The sequence below is a fragment of the Chaetodon auriga genome, chromosome 19, assembly GCF_051107435.1.
Source record: "Chaetodon auriga isolate fChaAug3 chromosome 19, fChaAug3.hap1, whole genome shotgun sequence".
In the NCBI taxonomy this organism is placed as follows: Eukaryota; Metazoa; Chordata; class Actinopteri; order Chaetodontiformes; family Chaetodontidae; genus Chaetodon; species Chaetodon auriga.
This window is the reverse complement of record NC_135092.1, coordinates 21,665,001-21,687,978: the sequence shown is the minus strand read 5'-3', so window position 1 is coordinate 21,687,978 and position 22,978 is coordinate 21,665,001. Positions and strand designations below refer to the sequence as shown.

The 22,978-nt window shown below is 46.1% G+C and overlaps 4 protein-coding genes across 5 annotated transcripts in view; 1 reads left to right on the top strand and 3 right to left on the bottom strand.

Moving 5' to 3' along the window:
* Positions 1-1,501: 1,501 nt before the first annotated feature.
* f2rl1.1 (coagulation factor II (thrombin) receptor-like 1, tandem duplicate 1) lies at positions 1,502-3,393 on the bottom strand. 2 transcript variants are annotated; one of them, XM_076758410.1, is made up of 2 exons: positions 3,284-3,393; positions 1,502-2,938 (listed from the first exon to the last, which is right to left on the bottom strand). In XM_076758410.1, the coding sequence occupies exons 1-2, from the start codon at positions 3,354-3,356 to the stop codon at positions 1,881-1,883; spliced, it is 1,131 nt and encodes a 376-aa protein (XP_076614525.1). In that variant the 5' UTR covers positions 3,357-3,393; the 3' UTR covers positions 1,502-1,880. The 2 variants fall into 2 exon arrangements, with proteins under 2 accessions (XP_076614525.1, XP_076614526.1); XM_076758411.1 differs by having other exon boundaries at positions 1,502-2,935.
* Positions 3,394-4,256: 863 nt separating this feature from the next.
* On the bottom strand, positions 4,257-7,407 carry LOC143337674 (proteinase-activated receptor 1-like). Its single transcript, XM_076757362.1, has 2 exons — positions 7,240-7,407; positions 4,257-6,575 (listed from the first exon to the last, which is right to left on the bottom strand). The coding sequence occupies exons 1-2, from the start codon at positions 7,313-7,315 to the stop codon at positions 5,329-5,331; spliced, it is 1,323 nt and encodes a 440-aa protein (XP_076613477.1). The 5' UTR covers positions 7,316-7,407; the 3' UTR covers positions 4,257-5,328.
* Positions 7,408-14,459: 7,052 nt separating this feature from the next.
* Positions 14,460-18,604, top strand: LOC143337775 (proteinase-activated receptor 3-like). Its single transcript, XM_076757640.1, has 2 exons — positions 14,460-14,577; positions 15,850-18,604. The coding sequence occupies exons 1-2, from the start codon at positions 14,514-14,516 to the stop codon at positions 16,902-16,904; spliced, it is 1,119 nt and encodes a 372-aa protein (XP_076613755.1). The 5' UTR covers positions 14,460-14,513; the 3' UTR covers positions 16,905-18,604.
* Positions 18,605-19,082: 478 nt separating this feature from the next.
* Positions 19,083-22,978, bottom strand: part of LOC143337773 (synaptic vesicle glycoprotein 2C-like) — a 34,918-nt gene continuing 31,022 nt past the window's right edge. Inside the window, exons 12-13 of the mRNA XM_076757638.1 lie at positions 22,850-22,978; positions 19,083-22,607 (exon numbers count right to left, since the gene is read on the bottom strand). The exon at positions 22,850-22,978 is cut by the window's right edge and continues 31 nt beyond it. Of these exons, the coding sequence (XP_076613753.1) occupies positions 22,424-22,607; positions 22,850-22,978 (313 nt within the window). The 3' untranslated portion in view covers positions 19,083-22,423. The remainder of the gene's footprint in view (positions 22,608-22,849) is intronic.

Below are 22,978 nucleotides of genomic sequence, written 5' to 3'. Positions count from 1 at the left end.
AGACTACCTGCGTGTGTGGACGTCACCTGTGCCCCGCCCAGTTTCTACGGCTGAGGTCTCCGCGAGCGCAACGAGTCCAGGAAGAGGAAACTCAAGCAAGCAAACAAACAAACAAACAAACAAACGAAGTTCAACAGAGGAGACTGACCCGTTTCAAAGCAAGAACTCGTGAAAATCTTTCCTGCTAAACTTTCTGCTCCGTTAATTAAGGTGAGCTCCTCACAGGTGGTGCTGTGACAAAGGTTACCTGTATTTATAGACACAGCCTTGCATCACACCTCCACCCACGGACGGTGCTCCAGGTGAATGTAGGTTACAGCGTTGGTTTCTGTGTTCAGTGTGTCATTCTGGACTTGAGCTGAAGGTTTCTTCTGTAATTCAGCTGCTGATTTTATATGAATTTCACCTCCACACTGCAAAAAATGACTTATTAACTTGTGTTTTCAATGTCAGTGAATCTACAGATTATTTTGAAATGTGAATTTCCTCAAACCCAAGGTGACATCCTCACCACGAGTCCAAAACTCAAATATATCTGTTATATAATCAGTTTACTTTACTGAAAGAGAACAAAAAAGCAGCAAGTTTTAGAAGTTTGAGCTTAAAAAATGATTAAAACCCCGATTCTAAAAAAAGTCTGGACGCTGTGTTAAAACAAATAAAACATAATGTGAAAACCTGCGAATCTCTTTTTAACATCTGCTCACCTGAAAACAGCACAAAGTCAATAGATTTCATGTTCTTCCTCATCAGCTTCATTGATTTCTGTAAATATCTGCTGATCGTGAATCTGAAGCAGCAACACGTTTCACAGACTGAAAGATGTGGAACGCTCCAAAAACACCTGTTTGGAACATTCCACAGGTAAACAGGCTGATTGGTAACAGGTGAGAGCATCATGATTGGGTATGAAAGGGACATCCTGGAGAGACTCAGGCTGACAGCTTTAATACATCCAAAACACAGTGATGGAGACTCGGTCCTAAAGACCTGATAGGAGCCAAAATGGATCTCTTCAGGGCTCTGATGGATTTTTACATGGAGAGAATTTTCTATTTTACTGGAACACATGAAAAATCATTTTCACAGAGCAGATAATCTGCTGTTCATCTTTTATTCGGGATCAAACAGGGTTCCTCTCCGCTTTAGAGCATGTAAGGAATATCAAAGCTGAATTTAGAGCCAGTGTTAAATAGGATGATAACTTCAGGAACAGTCTGACCTTCTCAGCCGCCTGTTCCACACTGAAGTCACAGGAAATGTCAAGAACCAAACATGTGCTTTCTGCAGGCTTCACCAACTTACATTTAAGAGCACAGAAACAGTTTAAGACCTGTTAATCATACTGGTCAAAGTGTGGACGTACAGACACAACAGAGCCGCTGCTCACTGACACTGTCCACAGCAGGGAAGAGATGAGTTCAACTTCAGACTTTCAAAACCTTCACAAACCTTTTTGGAGATGTTTAGAAACCTGGAGGGAGAACAGATTCGATGGGCTTTTATTTTTATTGACAAACTTAAAAACGTACAAACAATGACTTCAAAACACAAACATAAACATAAAAAGTGTGTCATCCTTTTTGGACTCGGAGCTTCTGGCACATTAAAACAGTGAGAAAGAATTCACGTCCGTAAGACGCCAGCTTCATTCATAACCAGTGAAATCAGTTCAAGCAAAGTGCGTCACATGAAAGTCGTTTCATCAAATAAAAATTCATTCACAATTAAAAACAGTAACTCCAGACAGCTCGGAGCGCTGCGGGTCTTCACCGCAGACGGCTCTCTGCCATTTCCACACAGCAGAATTAAAAAAGAAATCCAGCTCCACATTGTACCTGAGGACGAGTTCCAGGCCGGGACCAGAACCCGGCGCCGCTCTAGCACTCGGTGCTCTGGGTGTTCCCCGAGTCGGACGTGTACGTGTTGCTCTTCTTGGAGAACTTCAGAGCGCTGAAGGAGACCCTCATCCTCTCCACCGTCCTCTCGCTCCTGCAGAGGAAGGTGTTCTTCACGTGCTCCCTGAAGTCCTCGGAGATGAAGTAGTAAACAAACGGGTCGAAACAGCTGTTGAGGCTGGCCAGGCACAGGGTGGTGATGTAGAACCCGTACAAGCTGTTGTCAGAGTCGCCCAGGAGGAGGCTGTAGTGCACCAGCAGCATGATGTTACTGGGGGTGAAGCACACCAGAAACATCACCAGCACGGTGATGATCAGGACCACGGCCTTCTGCCGCCTCTTGGCGATGGTCGGATCGGCCATGCTGCTCCTGAGAGCCTTGAGCATGAGGACGTAGGAGATGATGCACACGACAGAGGGAATGACAAATCCCACGATCCCCATCGTCAGGAAGTAGCCTGCAGCCGTCTTCTTCTGGCTGGGCTTGGTGATGTCGTGGCAGGTGCGGATCTTGAGGTCTGACTCGTAGACCTCCTGGTCGTACAGGTAGAGGGGGATCGTGATGAGCCAGACCACCACCCAGACCGTGACGGAGACGGCGACGGCCACGCAGCCGTCTCTCTGCTGCTGGCCGAGCGGGTGCACCACGGCCCAGTAGCGCTGGACGCTGATGCAGGTGATGAAGGAGATGGAGCAGTACATGTTGCCGTAGAAAAACGCCACCAGCACTTTGCACAGCCCCTCGCCGTAGATCCAGTCGTTCCCGTTGAAGTGGTACGCTATTTTTAAGGGGACCCAGATGACAAAGAGCAGGTCGGCTAGAGCCAGGTTGGCCATGTAGATGGACGACGGGTGCTTCTTCTTGGTCCGGAACAGGAACACCCAGATGGCTATGGCGTTGGCGGGGAGGCCCACGACGAACACGATGATGTAGATGATCGGGAGGAAGACGGTGGTGAGACGACTGGTCAGGACCTGTCGGCCTCGAGGGCTGACCTGCACCCCATCGCTGGTCTCTGTAGAAGGGAAGCCCCTTGCTTCTGGTCCACATGGAAACATGGAAACATGGAAAGCAGAAGTGCGACAGGTTCACGGGCAGGAAGACAGAAGAAAAACAAAAATCATCTGGTACCGAAACACTGTAATCAGGCCTTTGAGCTCGAGTCACCTGGATTACAATGAACCACTTTACATAAACTTTATTACTCAGGGTGATCAGCCTCATTGTGACAGACTGGCTCAGCCTACAGAGGCCGCCAGGACCAAAACACCGAGCGAACAGCGAAGGGCAGCGCAGCAGAAACACTTCTGGATCTTAACTCCACCTGAGCTGAATGTTCAGCCCGTTCAGAATGACAGATGGAAACAAACAGGGGGAATCTTACCGTCCTGCGACAGGCAGGTCTGGACGCAGCACAGAAGGAGGAAGAGCTGAAAGCACCGCGAGCTCCGAGTCATGACTGCCAGCGCGGATCACAAACAGTATGGAGGAACGTCCGCGGGTGTGGCGCCTCGTCTCTGTCCACACAGACGTGCCCTCCTCAAATACCTGCTTTACACCTTCGTGATGTCACCCGGTCATGTGACCGCGCGGAGCCTACAGGGACACACCTCAGGTGAATGGCACGCGGTGTGAGCGCTTCCTTCGCGCGCGGACCCCTGGAGCTGAGAGGAGCAGAAGCTCTCAGCCTGGTTCTCAATGAAAGAGCAGAAACAACCGATGGTATCTGATAGTATCCAGTACTGCACTTTAGCATGCCTTTGAGGTACTTGTATTCCACCTCAGCTGTGTACTCCTTCACTACACGTACTTCAATACAGCTACTTCTTCAGCGAAATGAACTGTTAACGCTGACACCCAGCAGAAGCAGAGCTGTTAGAGGACGAAGCAAACAGCCGTGAACAGGAACCACAGGTACACAAACACCTGCGCCTGTTTACTGGAATAACAACAATTAAAACGTCAGTCTGAGCTTCTGTTTCCCTCTGAACGCTGTGACCTTATGAAGAATGCAGAAGAGAAAGTGCTGCACACCTGCACAGGTGGATGTGAAGTGATGACAAGTTCAGTTTGGTCACTGAACGTCTGAGTCTCCCTGAACCATCTGTGACCACACGAGCTGCTTTAAAGGCTTCGTCTTCATCTTCATCTTCATCTTCATCTTCATCTTCATCCTTAACCAGCAGAAACCCTGCAGCCCGACAGCACGTCATCCCACGTCACATAATAACAGAACAAATCGTCTGCTTCCTCTTTGCACTGCAGCACGTGTGAAAATAATCACGATAACAGCAAAATCTACCACTTTTTCTCCTTCCGACCTTCAGAAAATGCAGAAAAGCGTTGAAATTAATTTGCCGACAAAACATGAAAAACATTTTTATTTCACCAAATCAGGAAACAAACCAATGAATGTTGTACATATTCATTCACTCAGTGATTCTACTTCCTGTATATTTGATCAAATTTGGTCAAAAACCAGCTCAGACCAGTTCGACCGGTTTGTGTGTTTTCAGTTCTGCTGATAATCATTAAAATAATTCAAAGCAACGATTCTCATGATCAATTAATCATTTGAGTTATTTTTGAAAGCAAAAATTCGACATTCTCAGGTTCTAGCTTCTCAAATGTGGGGATTTGCTGTTTTTCTCTGGTTTATGCAATAAAATGAGCAAATTATAATTATGTTAATTGAATATATTTGGATTTTGCTCTGTTGGTCAGACATTTGAAGACGTGCGGTCTGAGTAAAAGTAACAGAGTAAAACAGAGAGGCTGCTGAGTCCATCCTTCAGTTACCTTTTATTAACAGCGCAGTAGCGCCACCTGCTGGAGAAGCTTAACCATGGTGTAAAAAGAGTGACACATAAGTACTTCACATTTCCAACCAGCAGAGGGCAGCATGAAATAAACTGGGACGTTTGTTCAGCATGTTCTTGGCATCTTTCCAACAGTATCACAGTGACATGAAAACGTGTTTATCACAGACCAAAGCGGCTAAAATGACAAAGTAAGATAGAAGTGCTTTTAAAATGAGCTTTACAGCAAACTTATATACAGACAGAATACAAAAGAACTGTTTCCTTCCACTAAATGTAAAACACACAGCTTCAAATGCAGCTTATAAACTCATATAACACACAGAGTGCAAAAATAAAAACTAAAAGCTTTTCACAGCGTCAACTGAAGCGTCCGTGAAGCACGTTCTTATCTCAGCTTCCTTCCGTCCATTGTTCCTTCACTTCATTCATCACTCCAAAGGCATGTCGGCCGCTGCGCGTTTATTGACACGAAACCAGCTTTTTCAACTGTTGGCCTTCGCTCTAATCATGAGAGAAAAACAGGCTGTGCTCTTCATCTGCTGTCACTACTGAAATATTTCTACTGTTTCCTGACGTTGAAGTGACTGATGAAGGCCCGCTGAGTCCGTCAGACCAGCAGCTTCGTGTACTGGCTGCTGAGGCTCTTCTGGAAAGAGTCCGTGTTGGCGACGGAGGAGTTTATTCTGGAGCTTTCTGTCTGAGAGGGTCTCTGAATCGCTCTGCTGCTGGACCTGCAGGACGAGTGGCTGCTGCTCCGGTCCTCCGGAACCTTCTCACACCTCAGCGCGCTGGACAGCTGCTTCTGACACTGGGATGATCCGAAGTAGTAGACCAGAGGATCCAGCAGGCAGTTCAGACTCCCCAAGCACATAAACACCAGGTAGGCCGCGTAGGAGCCGTCAGGGGCCTCCTGGCTGCTCGCCATCCCCTCGTTGAACTGCAGGTAGTGGGCCAGCAGCAGACAGTTCGTGGGGGTGAAGCACAGCACAAACATCACCAGCACCGTGAAAGCCATCACCACTGCTCTTGTTCTTCTGCGTGAGCGTCCTGGGACCCCCCGCGGGACCCTGCTCAGAGACCAGATCACCCGAGCGTAGGACACCACGGTGACGAGCAGAGGCAGGAAGAAGAGGGCGCAGCAGAGGGTGATGAAGTAGTACTTGTAGTGCTTGATTAGCACATGCGAGGGCTGGACGTCGTGGCAGGTGGTGATGTTCAACTCTCCGAGGTGGACGGTCTGTTCGGAGAGGACGAGCGGCACCGAGCCGGCCAAGGACAGAATCCACATGGCCAAGCAGGCTATGATGGCGTTCCGCGGCCGTCTCCAAGCCAGGGAGTCGATGGGGTAGACCACGGCGAGAAGCCGGTCCACGCTGATGCAAGCTATGAGGAGAACCGAGCAGTACATGTTCCAGTAGAAGGCTGCGGTGACCACACGGCACATGAGCGCGCCGAAAATCCAGTTGTTGCCACCAAAGTGGTAGGCGATCTTGAGGGGGAGCAGCAGGGCGAAGAGCAGGTCGGCACAGGCCAGGTTCAGCATGTAGATCGCCGCCGGCTTCTTGGGCCGGATCCTCCGAGCGAAGGCCACCATGGCACAGATGTTGATCGGCACGCTGATGAGGCAGACCAGCGTGTAGAAGGACGGGATGAGGATGGTGGACACGGGGCCCGTCAGGAAGAGCTGCGCCTCCTCTGAGATCCTCAGCCGGATGGAGGGGGTCACATGACGCACCCGAACACCTCCAGAACGATTGGAGTGGACATCATCGTCTGCATACGGAGCGTCCACGTCGAACGGTTCATCTGTGACTGAAGGGTCGCGAAGGGAAAAGGTCCTGACCCAAAGGCTGCCTGGAGACAAAACAACGGGACGCAGCAGTCAGTGAACGGTCGAGGAGATGATCAGCACGTTCATCCATATGATTATTCCTAGAAATCAATCCATGACTCGATCAGTCGACTGACAGAAAGATAATCGATTAACGTTCCAGTGATTATTCAAACAGTTTCAGCTTCTCACATCAGCCGTTTTACTCTGCTTTAGTCTGTAAATTTAATATTTTTTAAGACACAACTATGGACTGTGGAAGCTGTGATGGGAGTTTTTCCCACATTTCCTCAAATATAACACGATTCACTGAAATCCTTCACTTTATGAAGACAATAATCATTATTGATGCTTCATCAATTAATCTGCTGATCATCATTTTCTCACTTAATCCAAAGAAGTTCAATTCACTGCAATCTGCGACAAAAAGTCCTCAAATTCAACAATTTCCGACCACAGGAAGTTTGATGTTTCACTGTTTCTTCTTGACAAATAACTGAAAGTTTATTTATCATCAGGATGTTTGCTGATGGCTTTTCTGTCGATCAATATCATCAATCCACTAATCAATCAGCTCTCTTCAGCGCCCTTATATAATACACATTCACTTCATGGTAAATTATATCCCATCAAACATTCTCTGCGCAGTAACAGAAAACCCAGTTGGACAGTCTGAAGTCTTCTTACCGTTTCTGGCTGCAGCGCAGGCAGCGCGCGCGCACATCACAACCAGCAGCAAAGTTTTTGGACTCACTGAAAACATTTTGGTGAAATGGGACAAAACCAGGAGAGAAGAGAAGCCTGAAGCGTCCTCAGTCCGCAGTGTCCGTGTGTCTTCAGCCTGAACCTGGTCCTTCTGCTGCGGATCATCCGCTGGACGTACAGCTGAGTGTCCGCCCACCGTCCGGCGTCCACCAATCAGCAGCGGCGCGCGAGCAGCGAGGAATTCTTTTCGTCTGATGTCACCTTCCCGTCACCCCGCAACAGCCAGGTCCAGACAGAAAGTGGCAGAAGATGGCAGACATGTAGAAGTAAACTGACTGAAGTAAAAGTACAACGAAATACACATAAAGTACCCACAGTGAAAGTACTCCTGCAGAGTGACTCATTTCAGAGTATAGTAGATGATATTATAGGATTACAAATACTGTTCTAACTTGGAGTTAATGTTAAGTACTTTACATACTGCTGGGCAGACTGTGAGTTTACTCCCACAGGATCAATGAACATAATGATATTTATCATAATAACACATAATGTTTGATATTTTGTAATAAAAAAATGACTTAACACTGAACAGAGGCTTGAGTTTACCTGTGTGGGGCTTCACAGGTGATAACTAAAAGCTTATTTTTATGCATGTAGGTGATATCTGAGCTCCAGTGGCAGCCAGTGAGCAGAGGCCTCACTGGCCTGATGTGGTTTCTGCACACGGCTCGGCTCATTGAAACAGGAGTGAAATGAAATACAACAGTTTGATGGAGACACAAACGCCTGAATTCGTTTCTCAACACGCGACTGAGCTGAAGTGCACTCTGACAGTTTTTGTGGTCTCTCGTTACTTTTTTTGGACATAAAAATGACCGTCGACGCATCCTCAGGGGACGTACAGATCGTAGGTAAACACAGCAGTCATCTATTGAACATGAAGCGCTTCCTCTGTTTACAGCAGGCAGATAGAAGTCCCATCAGATAAACAGAGTTGGTGGCAGGCAGATGATGATTATGTCTCCTGTCTAAGTGTTTTCTGGAAGGTGAACCGCGACCTTCTGTTATATGTTTTGTTTATGTGCTAACATAAACTAGCTGCACGGCCTCGCCTCCCTTCCCTGGAGGTTTCATGGCATTTCTTCACTTCTGTGCACACGGCAGGAAGGTTCCCACAGGCTGAGCTCATTCACTGTCCTGCGTCTGCTCCTGGGCGGTCTGTCCTTACACAGCACTGACAGGAGGATAATACTTGAAAACAAAAAAAGGGGGACAGAGAAAGTGTGTTTGTTAGAGGGAGAAATGTGCTGAGTCAGCGGGGGCAGGGTGCGGTTCGGCGGGTTTGGTGGGGGTCGTCTGACTCATCCATCCACAGAGGCTCACAGACAGCCAGACTAAACCCGATTCCTCACAGAAATACTTGTCAGGGTCGTCTGTCTCATGTTTAAAACGCTGCCAGCTGATCTTCGTTAGAGATCATTACACTGTTTCTCTGCAGCTCCTTGTTATGAGCTCATTTGAAGCATAGTTTCACATTCTGGGAAACATGCTTAATCACTTCCTTGTTATGAGCGAGAGACTGATGCCACTCTCATCGTCCGTTAACTGAGCCGGAGCTGTGAGATGCTTATCATCGTTTGAGGCGAGGGAACAGGGCGCAACCGCTGTCCTGCTTCTGCCCGCCAGCACCTTTGAAGTAATGGACACGTTTTGTCCTCCCCGATGACTCCAGTCATCACCCTGAGGTCGGTGGGACAACAAGCAGAGACCGGAGGAAGCCACTGGAGTCCAGGACAGGAGTGAATCTGGACAGCCCCGTTTTTCCACGACGTGAGTCACATCAAGTGATGTCACCGAGTGGACCGCAGCCAGCAGGTCAAGGTTTTCTCCCTTTATTGCCCCCCCCATGGTGCCAGTGGTGGCCTTGGGCCCATCTGAAATCTGCCAGATTGCCGGTCTGAGGCCGGTCCAGCATTTCTAAGGCCTCCTGTCCTTCTTTAAAGCTGCAGTAAGTGATTTTTTGGCCACTTGAAGGCAGCAGAAACAGCCTGTGGACACACCACTGACGTATTATCATCTTTTACGTTGAAGCGAGTAAACAGTTTTCACATTGGTCACACGCGGAGCGACATTATCATTCATTTGGAGTCATGCTTTGGACGCCCGATGAACAGAAGTCCAGTATTCTCATTCCTCTGTTTTGGTCTCCGCCGACTCCTGAGGAAAACATCTGGCTGTTTATCAGCTGAATGTTCCACTGCGTGTTTGCCTGTCAGGTTTCTGGTGCCGGACAGGAAGTGTTTGCTGCCTGATACCGCCAAAAACAACAAGATGACAGCATGAGCGTGAACCAAAACATTGAAACTATGAGCCATAAAACCAAAACAATGAGCCGAACGAGCGAGAAAATGATCAACGACCCCTTTCACGTTCATTAAGCCATCCGTCGTTAGTGGAGACATTTGAATGCTTTAAATTTGGTCCAAGTGCAGCTGGACATGGCGTCCCTCTGGAGGTCACGTCACGTCCTGTGGCGTGCTGACTTTGGGCGTTCCTGAACTAACATAAGCTCATTCCTCCTCATGGGAGGAGGCAGGATACAGACTGTGGGAGATTAGGTCCAGAGCGAAGCCAGCGGCCGGGCTCCAGGCCAGCGCTTCACAAGTTTGATTCCTGTTGTTTTCTGCCATCACTTCAGCACATTTTATCGCCCTCTGGGCACCGAGCAGTCGGGGCAGGAGTTCAACAACAGCAGGCGGTGAAAGGAACAGAAACATGGAGGAGCACGGAGGACATTAATGTGTGTTTTCAGTCAAATTTAGGGTTTTAAAAGTGTCTCAGCTTTGATTATAAACAGACACAGTAAGAGACCGTCTGATTGTCTTCCCACCACATAATATCAGGTTACTGTCTGGTGCATGTTTCAGATCTGTGAAGTGAAAACCAGCAGTCAGGCACAGGATGTGTGTGTATACGAGCATGTGCAGGACGAAGTAAAGCACACATGAGACAGAAACGTCGTGTATTTTGGTCCATCAGATAGAGGAAGCTGATAAGCAGCCAATAACGTACAAGTTCAGCCTCGCAGCACATAAAGCTCATGAGCTCACGGACAAAAAGCAAACTGTGAATCGAAAGCTCGTCTCTTCTTGACAAAAGTCGAGTGAAGAGACAGCCGACAAACTGTGGCGCTGAAGGAAAAACAGCACTTCTAGACCATTTCTCCAACAGCATTTAGCATGACTGAAGTTCCACCAGTGATATGGAGCTGAAACTGGCAGTAATAATAGATGAGTGGATGACCTTTAGAGAGAAGCCTTCAGATCTTTCAGTTCAGTAAAAGAGCAACAACACAGTGTCAAAGTGAAAAAAGCTTTGACAGACAGGGATCTGGGAGGGGCTGCAGCTTTTCGTAAAAGGCCAATCTGTAGAGCTAACAGTGGGTGACAAGATATAGACTCCATGTTTGAAGCTCTGACCTGGGCAGACAGTAAACAGTGGCTGCTAATCCAACGCTGCAGGTGTTGGAGTCCCCTGTTTCTTGCATGTGTTATATCAGAGGAGGCACGCAGGCCAGCAGAGCCGCTAACGAGGCTAGTGAGGGTCAGAAACCGGTTCGCAGCAGGGACAGGTGAACGCAGAGCAGACCACACAACCTGCTGCTTGATCCCTGAGTCTTCCCACGCTGCTGAACAGGTGTCATCTCCATCTGCTGACGAGGCTACGCTAATGCTATCGCTAACAGGCTGAAGCTATGTGGAGGGTCCAGAGGCAGAACCATCGTAGCATCGTTAGCAGGGAACAATTTTCTTTTTTTCTCTGAAATGAGAACAAATTCATGATGAAGTGGAATGAAATTACTATAAGCTGCATCCCTCTGAACTGTGGCAGAGTCGACGTGTAAAAATCTGAAAACTCAAGTAACGTGTGGTTAAAATGGTACTTATAGGACAGCGGTGGAGTAAATGACCTTGTAGACTGGATCGTGCTCACAGTCTCGCTCTGTTCTGTCGACTCACTGTAAAGACATCTGTTCTGCTTTCAGGCTGCAGATGATTAATTTCCTCACGTGACAATGATCGTGAATATGTGCTAAACTATGCCGGAGCTGTTTGAAGTCCCGCTGACTCCAGCGGAGACTTTTCCAGGAGACGGAGGACATTTTCCTCACTTTCCTATCTTGAGTTTTGTGAGGCGATCGTCAGCTTCCTGTCTTCATATCCCGTACGTCACACTCACTGGATAACACTTTCTTGTCACTTTCGAGGAAAGAGAAAGCACACATACACACACACACACACACACACACACACACACAAACACACATGCACACACACACACACACACACACACACACACACACACACACACACACACACACACACACACACACACACACACACACCTCTGAGTAGCTAAAGCACAGTGACACAGCACAGTAATGCCAAAGTCTTTGTTGTTTAGAAAATTACAAATACTTTTAACAGTAATAAAGTGTACTTATGAGAAGTATAATTATTTTCAAGTCCTTTGTAACACAGTATCAGCGTACTTGATCATTCGAAGTATATTTAAGTATATTTCCAACACATCAGTGATATAATACATTTGTACTGCAAGTGTGTTTTGGATCCTCAAGAATCCTGATTTTCACTGATGTACTTCAAGTTTATAAAAAGTTGTGTCAGTTTAGTAACTACTAACTTACCTGGTGTGGTTCTCAAGGAGTATTTGAGTACACATGAGTACACTTTGAATGTGACTGAAAAGCACAAAGTGTATTTAGTACATGCTTCAAAAAGCATAATTTCAGTATAATATTTTTTTCTTGTGGGCAAGCTGGTGAGACACCACGTTAATAACACCTGGACTGATGTCTGTATGTGTAAAACCTGCAGTGTAATATTATTTGTCCACTAGGGGGCAGTGTAAAGCAGCAGCAGGTGTTTGTGATCACCTGTAAATGTCGGTCCAGCGTTCACTCGTTGAGTCTGGTTTCTACCAAATCTTGAAGGACGTCTGTCTCTTTAGCTGCTAAATGCTCCACTGAGTCCACCAGCTAGCTGCTAACTTGCTAACTGGGTCTGCTTAGTTCAGTCTATCTGAGCTGAAAGGAGCCAAAACAAGCTAAAAGATGCTAAAATGCTCTGTGGAGCTGAGGGGAAGTGCAGCATCATGAACGGGTTAATCACCATGAGAGAAGCCGTTCATATCACACACTGGACTCACGGCTAGGAGGACATCACTGATCAGCACAGCTTTAATCTGCTCTTAGATTTATATTCAAAGGTTTCTTCCTCTAAAGAAGTGTGTAAAAACATGAATGAGATGGCCTTTTAGGTAATTCTCAGAAAGCATGTCACACATTTCTGAATTAAAAGGTTTAATGGTGTTTATGTAACCACAGCAGAAAGCAGCAAAGACAAAAACAGGAAACGTCCAAATCGTCCATTTATCTGAGCCATCTGTGTCTCCCAGCAGTGACCCTGCGCCTCCAGGGAGTCGTACTCTAATGCTTTCTGCCACAATCTAAGCACTTACTGGGAGCTTTGGGCAACATGAGTGCAATTGGAAAAATGCTGACAATGTTAAGTGACCTCAGCAGTCAGAAAATGTCCAAAAGCAGAGGAAGCAAGTCGTCCTGTACTGAAGGGAAATGTCGCCCTCTGGTGGGGAGAAGTGACAGTTCCTGATACCCTCCCTGTTTGAACCTCCTTCTCACAGATGAGACCAGCAAAAATCATTTAAAGGGTTTTTAGTTCGAACCTGAAAGAGTGATGAGAGGCTGCTGATGTCTCACAGCGTCACAGTCTGTGTGAGGATGAGGCTGATGGACATGTCCCCCAGTCTGCTCTGCACCTCAGTGTTTGGAGGTTCTTTGAAGAATCCCCACACGTGGAAAAGCGAAGCTGATTCACTGCTCGTGTTTTCCACTGATGTGCTGAAGTTTGCAGAAGTCAGACAGGAAGGAGGTGCATCACGCTTCTTCTCTGACGGGCCTGAAATAGATGTGTGATTTCTGTGTATTTCACAATGAATGAATGTTGCTTTCAATTGTGTTTTGTGCTCGAGACTCAATCACACACTAAATACTTTCATACACGTTAAATATAAAATGTCTGTATTCATTGGCAAAATGACTGTTTTCACGTGGGAACAAATCAGGCAAACTGTTTTTGCATCTTCCAGAAAACAAAACCTCTGACATTTCTCCTTTTCGTCAAACATTGAAACCACGTGATGTTTGTTTGAGACCACAGCGAAGAGATGCGCTCCCTCCTCCTCCTCCTCCTCCTCCTCCTCCTCACTGTGAGTCATCTGCGATGTTTTCTGCTCGAATTACGTCACAGGAGGGAAGTGGGTATCACATTACGGCGAGGGTCTGAGCTGAACGTGGGGTGGGACAGAAACACCTCCTCCTCATGTAACCAACAGGACGAAGGTCACAGCTGTGAACAGCTGGAAGCTCGCGCTCAGATGAGGCTCAAATAATAAAAACAGAGAAATAGTACCTCAAAGTGGTTCTTGTAAATATGAAAACAAGATGAACTTATGATAAAAGATGTAGAGCTGCAGGGAAGTTCAGAAATGGATTGAGATCACCTCAGTGATGGACTGAAGGTGTGATATTTATGACTCAGTGCACGACTTCCTAAAGCGTCTGGGAGCCAAAAGATGCTCTGATGAGAAGATAAAGTGTGAGCGCATGAAGACTAAACAGAGCAGCTCATGTTCAGGGAGGCTTATCATGTGCAGACAGGCGCTTCCTCGCTCGCGCACTGGCCCGTTTCCGCCCGCCGCCTCACTCCACATCCCTGCAGGCATCACTCCGACAGAAAGTTTCCAAATGTCCGACATAAAGCAGGCAGACATACTTCTGTCTGACGGAACGTGCAGCAGCTTGTTGTGTTAAGTTTGCAAAACACTGGAAAAGCCTAAAACTGTTGGAGAAGGTTTAAAGTGAAAGAAAACAGCTGATAGAAGATGTTCCCGCTGTCACCTTTGAACCTGATACAGCAGGTGACATGACGAGGTGTTGCTTCACTCTGTTCGTGCACTGCGTGTTAAAACAGAAACCAGAGGCAGCCACATTCCTGCTCAATCACAGAAGGTGTCAGGGTTTTCTCGGGGGGGGGGGGGGGGGGGGGGGGCTCGGATACACCCACAGAGCAGCAGACTGAGGCGACACCGAGCGACATGAGACTGAGCGCAGAGCCGCAGAGGAGCAGAGAGCTGGTCAACAACAAGACGACATGAGGAAACTTCTGCTTCTGCTCGTGTTTGTTCTCTGTCTGAGCGGCTCCCTTCAGAAAGCAGGTAAGAGTTTGAGAAAAAGATTTCTTTTATCACGTTTTTTAAAGCTCCTTTACAATCAGCTCACTGTGAAACATCCAGCTGTCCTCAACACTGACCAGGTAAACTTCAGTCTTTATGGTTTTAACTGAGGGTGTCAACTATTACACGACTAAACGACTAAACTACTGAACTATTGAACTACTAAACTACTGAACTACTGAACTAAACTTCCATCAGTAAAGGAGTGAACTGTGGTGGATTCAGATGAGGAAACACAACGCGCTGTAACTCGCACAGAGGTGACTGTCCCTGATTCACTCTGATAGCAGTTATGATCATTATCAGAGCTGGAGCTGAAACATTGATCGATTAACTGATCGATCAGCGAATCAACATTTTGTTTGTCTTATCTGACTGGACATCTTTGGCTCTGGACTGTCAGCTGGTTGAACCATTGATCTGCAGGGTGCCACCTTGAGCTTTAAGCTGTTCTACAGTCACTTCATACATGTTACAGCTCTCGCCTGCAGCGTTGTGCAATGTTCTTGGTGTGTATCTGATCTGGACGCTTTGATTGATGTGTGCTGCCTCACCCTGTCCTCTAAAGACAAATGTCTGCCATGAGAGACAGCGAAGGCCACTCCAAATCTAAAACTGTTCATTGATTGATCAGGATCCGAATCTGCTTTATTGACACTCTATGTGAACACATTCAAGGACTTTGACTAAAACACAAAAGAAAACAGAAAGTATCGCAGACAAAAAAGCTGAATAAAGACATCAAACTGTTAGAAAACAGGTGCGTGTGTGTATATATACTGTAAACATACGTGAAAAGCAGCTGCTTCTGTAAACTGTGAACAACACAATTAGTCCAATAGAAGTGCCTGAAGTGGGTGTTTATGGGCGGTACGTGTGTGTATCCATGTCTGACAGTGATGGTTGATCTGTAGGATGAAGGAAATAAAACATGGGCCTGGATGCCCTCTTAGATCAGCTGATGGCACATCCTGTTCTTAAAAACAGGCTTTTATCTGTGTGAATTATACTTTATTAAATATGTTTTTATGAAGTTGTTAATATATAATAATATATATATTAATATAATAAACTTCTTACTATGATTATCATTATTAGTGGTAGCAGTGGCATTATTATATTAACAATAATGACAATAATTGTTAGTTGTGGTCTATTTAGTACATTGTTAAGGTTTTTTTTTTTTTTTTTACATAAAAACGTGTGAGGGTGAGTCTCCTGAATAAAATGTTCCTGTTCCTGTTTGTGCTGCAGGGACGCGCAGGAACAGCTCGGTCGCCGTGCCCAGAACATTTAAAGGGGACCCCGTCCTCGTCTCTGAGACCAACATATTTCTTGTCTTAAACGGGACACAAGCGCCCCTTTCGTCCCAGCCCCCTCCAGCTCTGCGGTCCCTGAGCAGCAGCGCAGCGGCCTTCCTCCGCGGCCCGCTGAGCACGCGGATCATCCCCGTCATCTACGTGCTGGTCGTGGTTGTCGGGATCCCAGCCAACGTCGCCATCTTGTGCACGCTGGCCTCTAAAATCAGGAAGGTGTCCTCTGCCATCCTCTACTGCAGCCTGGCCGTCTCCGACCTCTTCCTCCTCATCTCCCTCTTCTTCAAGGCTTACTACCATCTCCATGGAAACCACTGGGTGCTCGGAGAGGCTGCCTGCCGGGTGGTCACGGCCTGTTTCTATGGCAACCTCTACTGCTCGGCCCAGACGCTGGCCTGCATCAGCATCAAGCGCTACCTGGCCGTGGTGCACCCCTTCATGTACAAACGCCTGCCCAAGAGGATGTGCACGGCCTGGGCCAGCGTGGCCGTGTGGGGCGTCTTCGGCGCCGCCGTCGTCCCTGAACTCCTCATCCAGCAGAGCTATTGGCTCCCTGAGGTGGGCCTCCTCACCTGCCACGACGTCCTGCCCCTGGACCACGACTCCCACGTCTTCCTGCTCTACTACAACCTGTTTCTGACCATCCTCGGCCTCCTGGTGCCGCTGCTGGTCACGGTCGTGTGCTACGCCCGAATCGTCTGTGAGCTCAACCGATCGCACCACGACTGGGCGACGTACATCCAGGCCAGCTCGCTGGTCTTTAGCATCTTCCTGCTGTGCTTCACTCCCGCTGGAGTGCTGCACCTCCTCCATCACGTGCAGCTGTTTGTGGATGGCTCTGAGAGTCTCTACGTGCACTTTAAAGTGGCGGTGTGTCTGTGCTGCCTGCACGCCTGCCTGGACCCCTTCCTCTTTCTGCTCATGTCCAAGTCTGCAGGCTCCACTCTTCGCTTCAGGCCCTTCAAAGGAAAGACCCTCAGCCTGTCTTTCTGAAAGAGACCTGCATGCTTCCAGAAACTGGTTTTGGTTTCGCAGGTGAGGGAGAGGGAAAAAATCTCTGTGGCTGGAATCCAAAGAGAAAGCAAAAGGATGGCAGTCGACAGACACGCGTGTGTTCTCTGCAAGCAGGAGACATATTTTTATATAGAAGTACAGATTTATTGTGTGTGAGACAGTGTGACAGACAGAGGAAATGAGAGGTCTGATGGTAGCTGTTAACCTATAAATATATGTGCGTGTGTGTGAGTGTGTGTGAAAGGTGAATATTTTTGGTATTAACATTTTCGTTCTGAATAGCTTGGATGATAAAATAACACAGAAGTATGTTTTTAAAGGGAAGTTTGAGGGCATTTATGCTGTAAAACTGTCTGGCTGTAGAAGTCTTTGATGTTCCTCTCGTCACATTTGAAGTTCTGAAGTTCGCTGATTTAAACAACTTCGCTGAAGATATTTCATGTTTAATGTTTACTTGGATGTTTCGTATTTTCTTAGAAAAAGCAGAGTCTCACTTTGTGTGGTACAGTTTAGACATTTCGAAGTACCTCTGAGTCTAGCGTTGTTTCTTTGGTCATTTGAGCTCCTGAAGAACAGGATTAACCATTAACCTCTCTGAGACGACTTCTCTTTCATCGTGTTGGCATTTCCTGTGACAGGATGTAGAGCGACACGCCACCAGACGTATATAGAACTGGAAAAAAACAACATCGTTTCCTGAAATCATTTGACTTCATCTGTCTGGAAACAACATAAAGTCTGTGGCTGAAATCTAAATATGTCAAACGTACCATTTTGTTAATATTGTATTAAATAGTCTGATAAAAATGTGTTTCAGGAAAGCGGTCAGTCTGCCACGACCTCTCCTCTGGAACCAGCACAAGGCTGACCTTTACAAGAAGAATAAGAATAACTTTGCTGTAATAACAATATAATAAAATGAGGTGAAAAGGATTAAAAACAGTATAAATAAAACACGTGTGCAGAGAGGTCCTTGGTGTGGGGCTCTGATAGCAAATCCTGATCAGCCTCAGTCATAAACTGTGACCTGGGATTAACCAGCAGGGCTCCATCTGCAGATCTTAATGGTGTTAATGGTGGAGAGGGCTCGCACCGGGTCAGCTGATCAGAAACGTATTCAGGATCGAGGCCATTTAAGGCCCTAAAAATGAGAAATAAAGTTTAAAAATCAATGTGAAATCTGACTGGAAGTCAGTGGATGCTCGCAGAGGTCTGATTTTGTGCCAGCTGGAGACGGTGGAGGGGGTCCTGGCAAGTACCAGAGTAAAGTGCATTGCTGCAGTCAAGCCAAAAACAGATAAAAGCAGGTATAAAAATGACCTGATTCTAGAGATTAACGAGTTGGAAGAAACACGACTGAACAACACTTTGACGTGATCATGAAAACGCAGCTCAGCATCAGATGTGACCTCTAGATTCAGCAGCCGGAGTAACATTATCTGAGAGACCACCGAGATCAGCAAGCAGCTGGTGGACTTCAGGGTCCGGACAGAATGACGTCATCATCATCGAAGCTGCTTCAGGTTCTTCAGTGACACGACTTGGAGTACGTTTCTATACATCTGTGCATTAAAACCTTTGTCATTAAAGTATTCAGTACTAATCTGTATCTTCAGAAGGGAACAAGCTTTTATCGTGCTGTATATATTTTTGTATACTAACAAAATACATGAGAAACATACAAGAGTCTGTGGTTTGTTGTGTTGGTGTGCGGTTTGCTGTGGAACAAAGACTCATTTCTGTAGTTTGATGGTCAAATGACTCATTTTACACCTTATAGATGACGAGTCCGACTTCACTGCTGAAATAAACAATAAAATTACATGACACTGATTTAAAAGGGCCAGAACCATCACTAACGTTAAAACAATAATAATAATAATAATAATAATAATAATAATAATAATAATAATAATAATAATAATAATAACTCAATCTAAGAACCTTTCTTCTCAAATGTCCTCAAGACAAAAATGAGCAGTGAGCTCATTCAGTTGTTCAGAAGTTAAATTCATTATAAAAAAAAGCTTCATCACAGTCTTTTAATAACCACTGACACATATATGAGCCGGTCCTGGTGAATTTTGTATAAACGGCGCCATCTGCTGGTGGAAGTGGAAGCAGCCATATTTGGACATGATGAAAAAAAGGCCCACAGCTGTTCAAATGAAAGTCTTTATTCAGTATGCAGACACCAGAGGAATCCACCGTCACACCACATTCACTTGAGCCTTTTCTTATCAAAATAAATCGTATCAAGGACAGGTAGCTGTTTTACACACACCTCCACGTATTGTTCCACAGCAGAGGTTTAAATCTGAAAGTCTGCCGACTTCATTCCTGCTCCAGCGACTCTACGTAACGATCCTTCTAACTGGACGCCTTCCCAAACGCAGACTGGACCCCTGCCGCCACATCACGCAGCACCAACAGTCACCTCACCGCTGGCATGCCCTTTCACAACCACCTAGAAGTCAACTCAGCACAGTGAACACGTGTCCACAGCAAGTCTGACAACACACGAGAATGATACATTCACCTTTGACCCGGGAACCACATGTCTGCCCCCCCGCAGAGGGACAGCGAAGACACCAAAATGGAAGAAGCACACACAACAGAAGGACTTCAGTAACAAACATGCAGGACTTCTTTTTGGAAACAGCGTTCAGCACAGGTGGAGGCGTTTGGTGGAGGATGCAGACGGACGGAGAGAAAGCATCGAACACACTCATCAGGAAACCAGATGCTCGTCTTCAGTCCAAAAAACTCATCTTAACAGAAAATGGCTGCATGTAGGAGGTCACGCTCTGCACAAATGACCTCCTCAGAGTGAGAAGTTAGATAGACTCATATGCCAAAGATCGTCTTCAGAAAGTTTTTTAAGATAACTCGTGAACCCGTGCTGTTCTTCACCCACTGGAACCCAGAGGAGGAGCTGTTCCAGGGTTTTATTTTGCAAATGATCTAAAGCATTTTAACGTGAAAGCACTGACACAGTAGCAGCAAGAGTTCCATTCATTAGAGGTTTTAGAGGGTCTGTTCACCCAAATCACAAAAAAAACACATTTTCTGTCAGCTCATGTAGTTTTATTTGGCCAGATACCCGTCTGTAGTATTTCTGCCTCCGCCTCAGAACAACGGAGGTGAAACAGCATTGAAAAACGAAACCTGAAAAAACGAAACTCGCCTCATATTTTGTTGTTGTGTGTCCCCTGGAGGTTTTTGTTTTTAGTGAAATATCTCAAAAACTATTGGATAGATGTGTTCCCTTAACCTTTCCTCAAAATCTTAATTTCTCCAGTTTGGTCTCTGATTAAATACCTGCAAAACTCCTGTTAGCCTCAGCTTTTCTGATGAGCGCTAATTAGCAAATGTTAGTTAAGTAATATTGTCACCATGATACGCATTATACCTACTAAGCATTAGCATGTTAGCATGGTCATTGCGAGCATGTTAGCATGCCTGCATTAGCATTTAGCTCACTGCTATGCCTCAGTATAACCTGACAGAGCAGCTAGCATGGCTGTAAGTTAAGATAATATTTATTCACCTCCCCTTTATTAATGCATAAAATCTGAACACATACACAAAAAAAATTTTGCATGGTTAGTAAATATGTATATAATTTTTTTTAATTTGGGTGAACTGATCCTTTAAACATGGCTTTTAATTTCATTTCATCACGTGGTTCAAATCCTCCTTAAACCCAGCTCCTTAGTGTAGAAAAAAAACATGGAATAAAAACAAAAACTTGTCTTTCTACATACGAGATGTACTTTATCTTATTTGTCTGGACACACACACACAGACAGGCACACACACACACACACACACACACACACACACTGCAGTATCAAGAGATGAGAGACCAAAAAAGCAGGACAGAGCAGCAAAGCTTCCAGCAAAGTTTGGAAGGAGAGACGGGCTCAATGGAGAGAGAGGCACGACATTTGAGAAAGGCCTTTGAGTGTCGGAGGGAGCAGCAGCGAGGCAGGAGGAGATAAACAGAGCAAGAGGACAAGACTGGATGAGAGACACCATGAGCAAACCGAGACAGCGAGACAGATAGAGAGAAAACAAAACAAGGACAGGAGCAGATTATAACGGCCGAGTATAAATTCTTCTCGACAGATCAGATTGCAACGGAGAGCGAAGCCCTTCATGGTGAGCTCGGCGCCACGAGACGAACACGACACAGACACGAGAGAGGAGAGAGGAAGCATTCAGACAAAAGGTTTCCAGTCTCAAAAGTCTCTTACTGTAAAAAGCAGAAAATGTAAACTTCTTTTCTCTTTAGAAATGTAGCTGCTGAAGTTGCCGGTTTTGACTAAACTACTATATCATTATAGATTTTTTTTTTTTTTCCTATGGCCTTGTCATTCTTGCAAGTTGCGGCAAAAGGCTTGAACGTCATCGACCGTTGGTGGAACACTGATCTTGAGGTCAAAGCACCATCTTGGTGAAGCAATAAATAACAAATATACAGTAAAACATTAAATAAGCAGATTCACATATAAACAAGCAAAATCATTTTTACTTGAAGGAACAGTTCCACATTTCCACTTGTTCACTTTCTTGCTGAGAGTTAGATGACAGGATCGATACCACTCTCATGTCTGTGCACTAAAAATGAGCTAATGCTAGCAGCTTTTTAGCTTAGCTTGGCTTAAAGACTGAATGCAGAGGGTAGCAGCTAGCCTAGCTCTGTCCAAAGGTAAGCAAATCTGACTCCCAACACCTCTAAAGCTCACTAATTAGCATCTTGCATCTGTTGAATTTGCACAAAAAAGTGTGAAAATGACAAATTTTGGTTTTACAGACCATAAGACCTCACGTTAAACCTCAGCTAACTTCTTTTTGAATGAAAAAGATCTAATGTGTTAATCGCTGAGCTTTACAAGTGCTTGTATTTTGTGACTGTACCACTGGACAGAGCTAGGCTAGCTGTTTCCCCCTGCTTCCAGTCTTTATGCTAAGCTAACTAGCTGCTGGTAGCTTTACCTCCCAAACCGCAGAACTATTCCTTTCATCTGCAGAACATGGAGCAGGATCTGGAGGGTTGTCGGACGTCCGAGCCTTTTGCAGCTTTGACACATGCATTTGTGGGTCGCATGTGTGGAACAGTTCATGGTAGATAACGAGCTGCTGATACACGAGTTTTAACACCACGGATGATTCTAACAGGAGCCTTTTCACCTTGAATTCCTGCATTTCTAACCTTTGATTGTAGTCTTCAAACTCGTCATATCATCAGCTCTCTGTTAAGTTAAACTGCATTTCATTATCTTTTATTTATACCAGGTGTTTCACTCGGAAAGAAGAATAACCATCACCTGTCCTGCGTTTGTTTCAGCGTGATTCATCAAATAATAAATACAAGAGGGATGACAGCAAACAGCTTGTTTCAGTGATATTCAAATAAACCACAGTCCGTAAATGATGTTATTCAGTCGACTGAGTGAACACCTGGTAAACAACATCCTGCTCTGCGTTGAGGTCTACATGAGGACGTTGGCGCGTGTGTCTGGCAGTCGGAGCCCCACCAGCCCGCCGCCAACCAGCACGGACGATGCCAGCAGGATGGGGATAGCCTTGGTGATGCCAACCAGGGAGCCAAAGATCAGGTTTCCGAGCACCGCTGCCAGCTTACACATGGCGTTACAGAAGCCAAAGCCGGTGCCCCTGAAAGCAAGAGGACAAGGGGGACGTGGGAGAGAGAGGGACATGTCATTTCTGGATTACATGAGGGTGGGACGACGCTGCAGCGCTCAGGGAAGCTTAGACTGTTTATTTTTAGATGAGATGATTTATCTCGAGGGAAACTGTCGTGCAGCAGTTGTAACAAAAAGCAGGAAGAGTGCAAACTGAAAATCTCCACAAGGCCAACCAGGAGATAACATCGAAGACGAGCATGAAGCTCTCACCTCCTGTCTGTCGGGTACAGCTCCGTGGTGACCACATCCAGGGAGTTCCAGGCGGAGATACTGAGGCCGTTGTAGAGGCAGAGCATGAAGATCATCATCGACTCACTGGTGCCGAACCAGAGGAAGAAG

Excerpts from the sequence above, each read along its gene's own strand:
- f2rl1.1 (XM_076758410.1), bottom strand. The coding sequence starts at position 3,356 with ATGACTCGGAGCTCGCGGTGCTTTCAGCTCTTCCTCCTTCTGTGCTGC. Across the intron at positions 2,939-3,283 it reads GACCTGCCTGTCGCAGGACG|AAGCAAGGGGCTTCCCTTCT; the intron begins GTAAGATTCCCC and ends CATGTGGACCAG.
- LOC143337674 (XM_076757362.1), bottom strand. The coding sequence starts at position 7,315 with ATGTTTTCAGTGAGTCCAAAAACTTTGCTGCTGGTTGTGATGTGCGCG. Across the intron at positions 6,576-7,239 it reads CTGCGCTGCAGCCAGAAACG|GCAGCCTTTGGGTCAGGACC; the intron begins GTAAGAAGACTT and ends TTTTGTCTCCAG.
- LOC143337775 (XM_076757640.1), top strand. The coding sequence starts at position 14,514 with ATGAGGAAACTTCTGCTTCTGCTCGTGTTTGTTCTCTGTCTGAGCGGC. Across the intron at positions 14,578-15,849 it reads CGGCTCCCTTCAGAAAGCAG|GGACGCGCAGGAACAGCTCG; the intron begins GTAAGAGTTTGA and ends TTTGTGCTGCAG.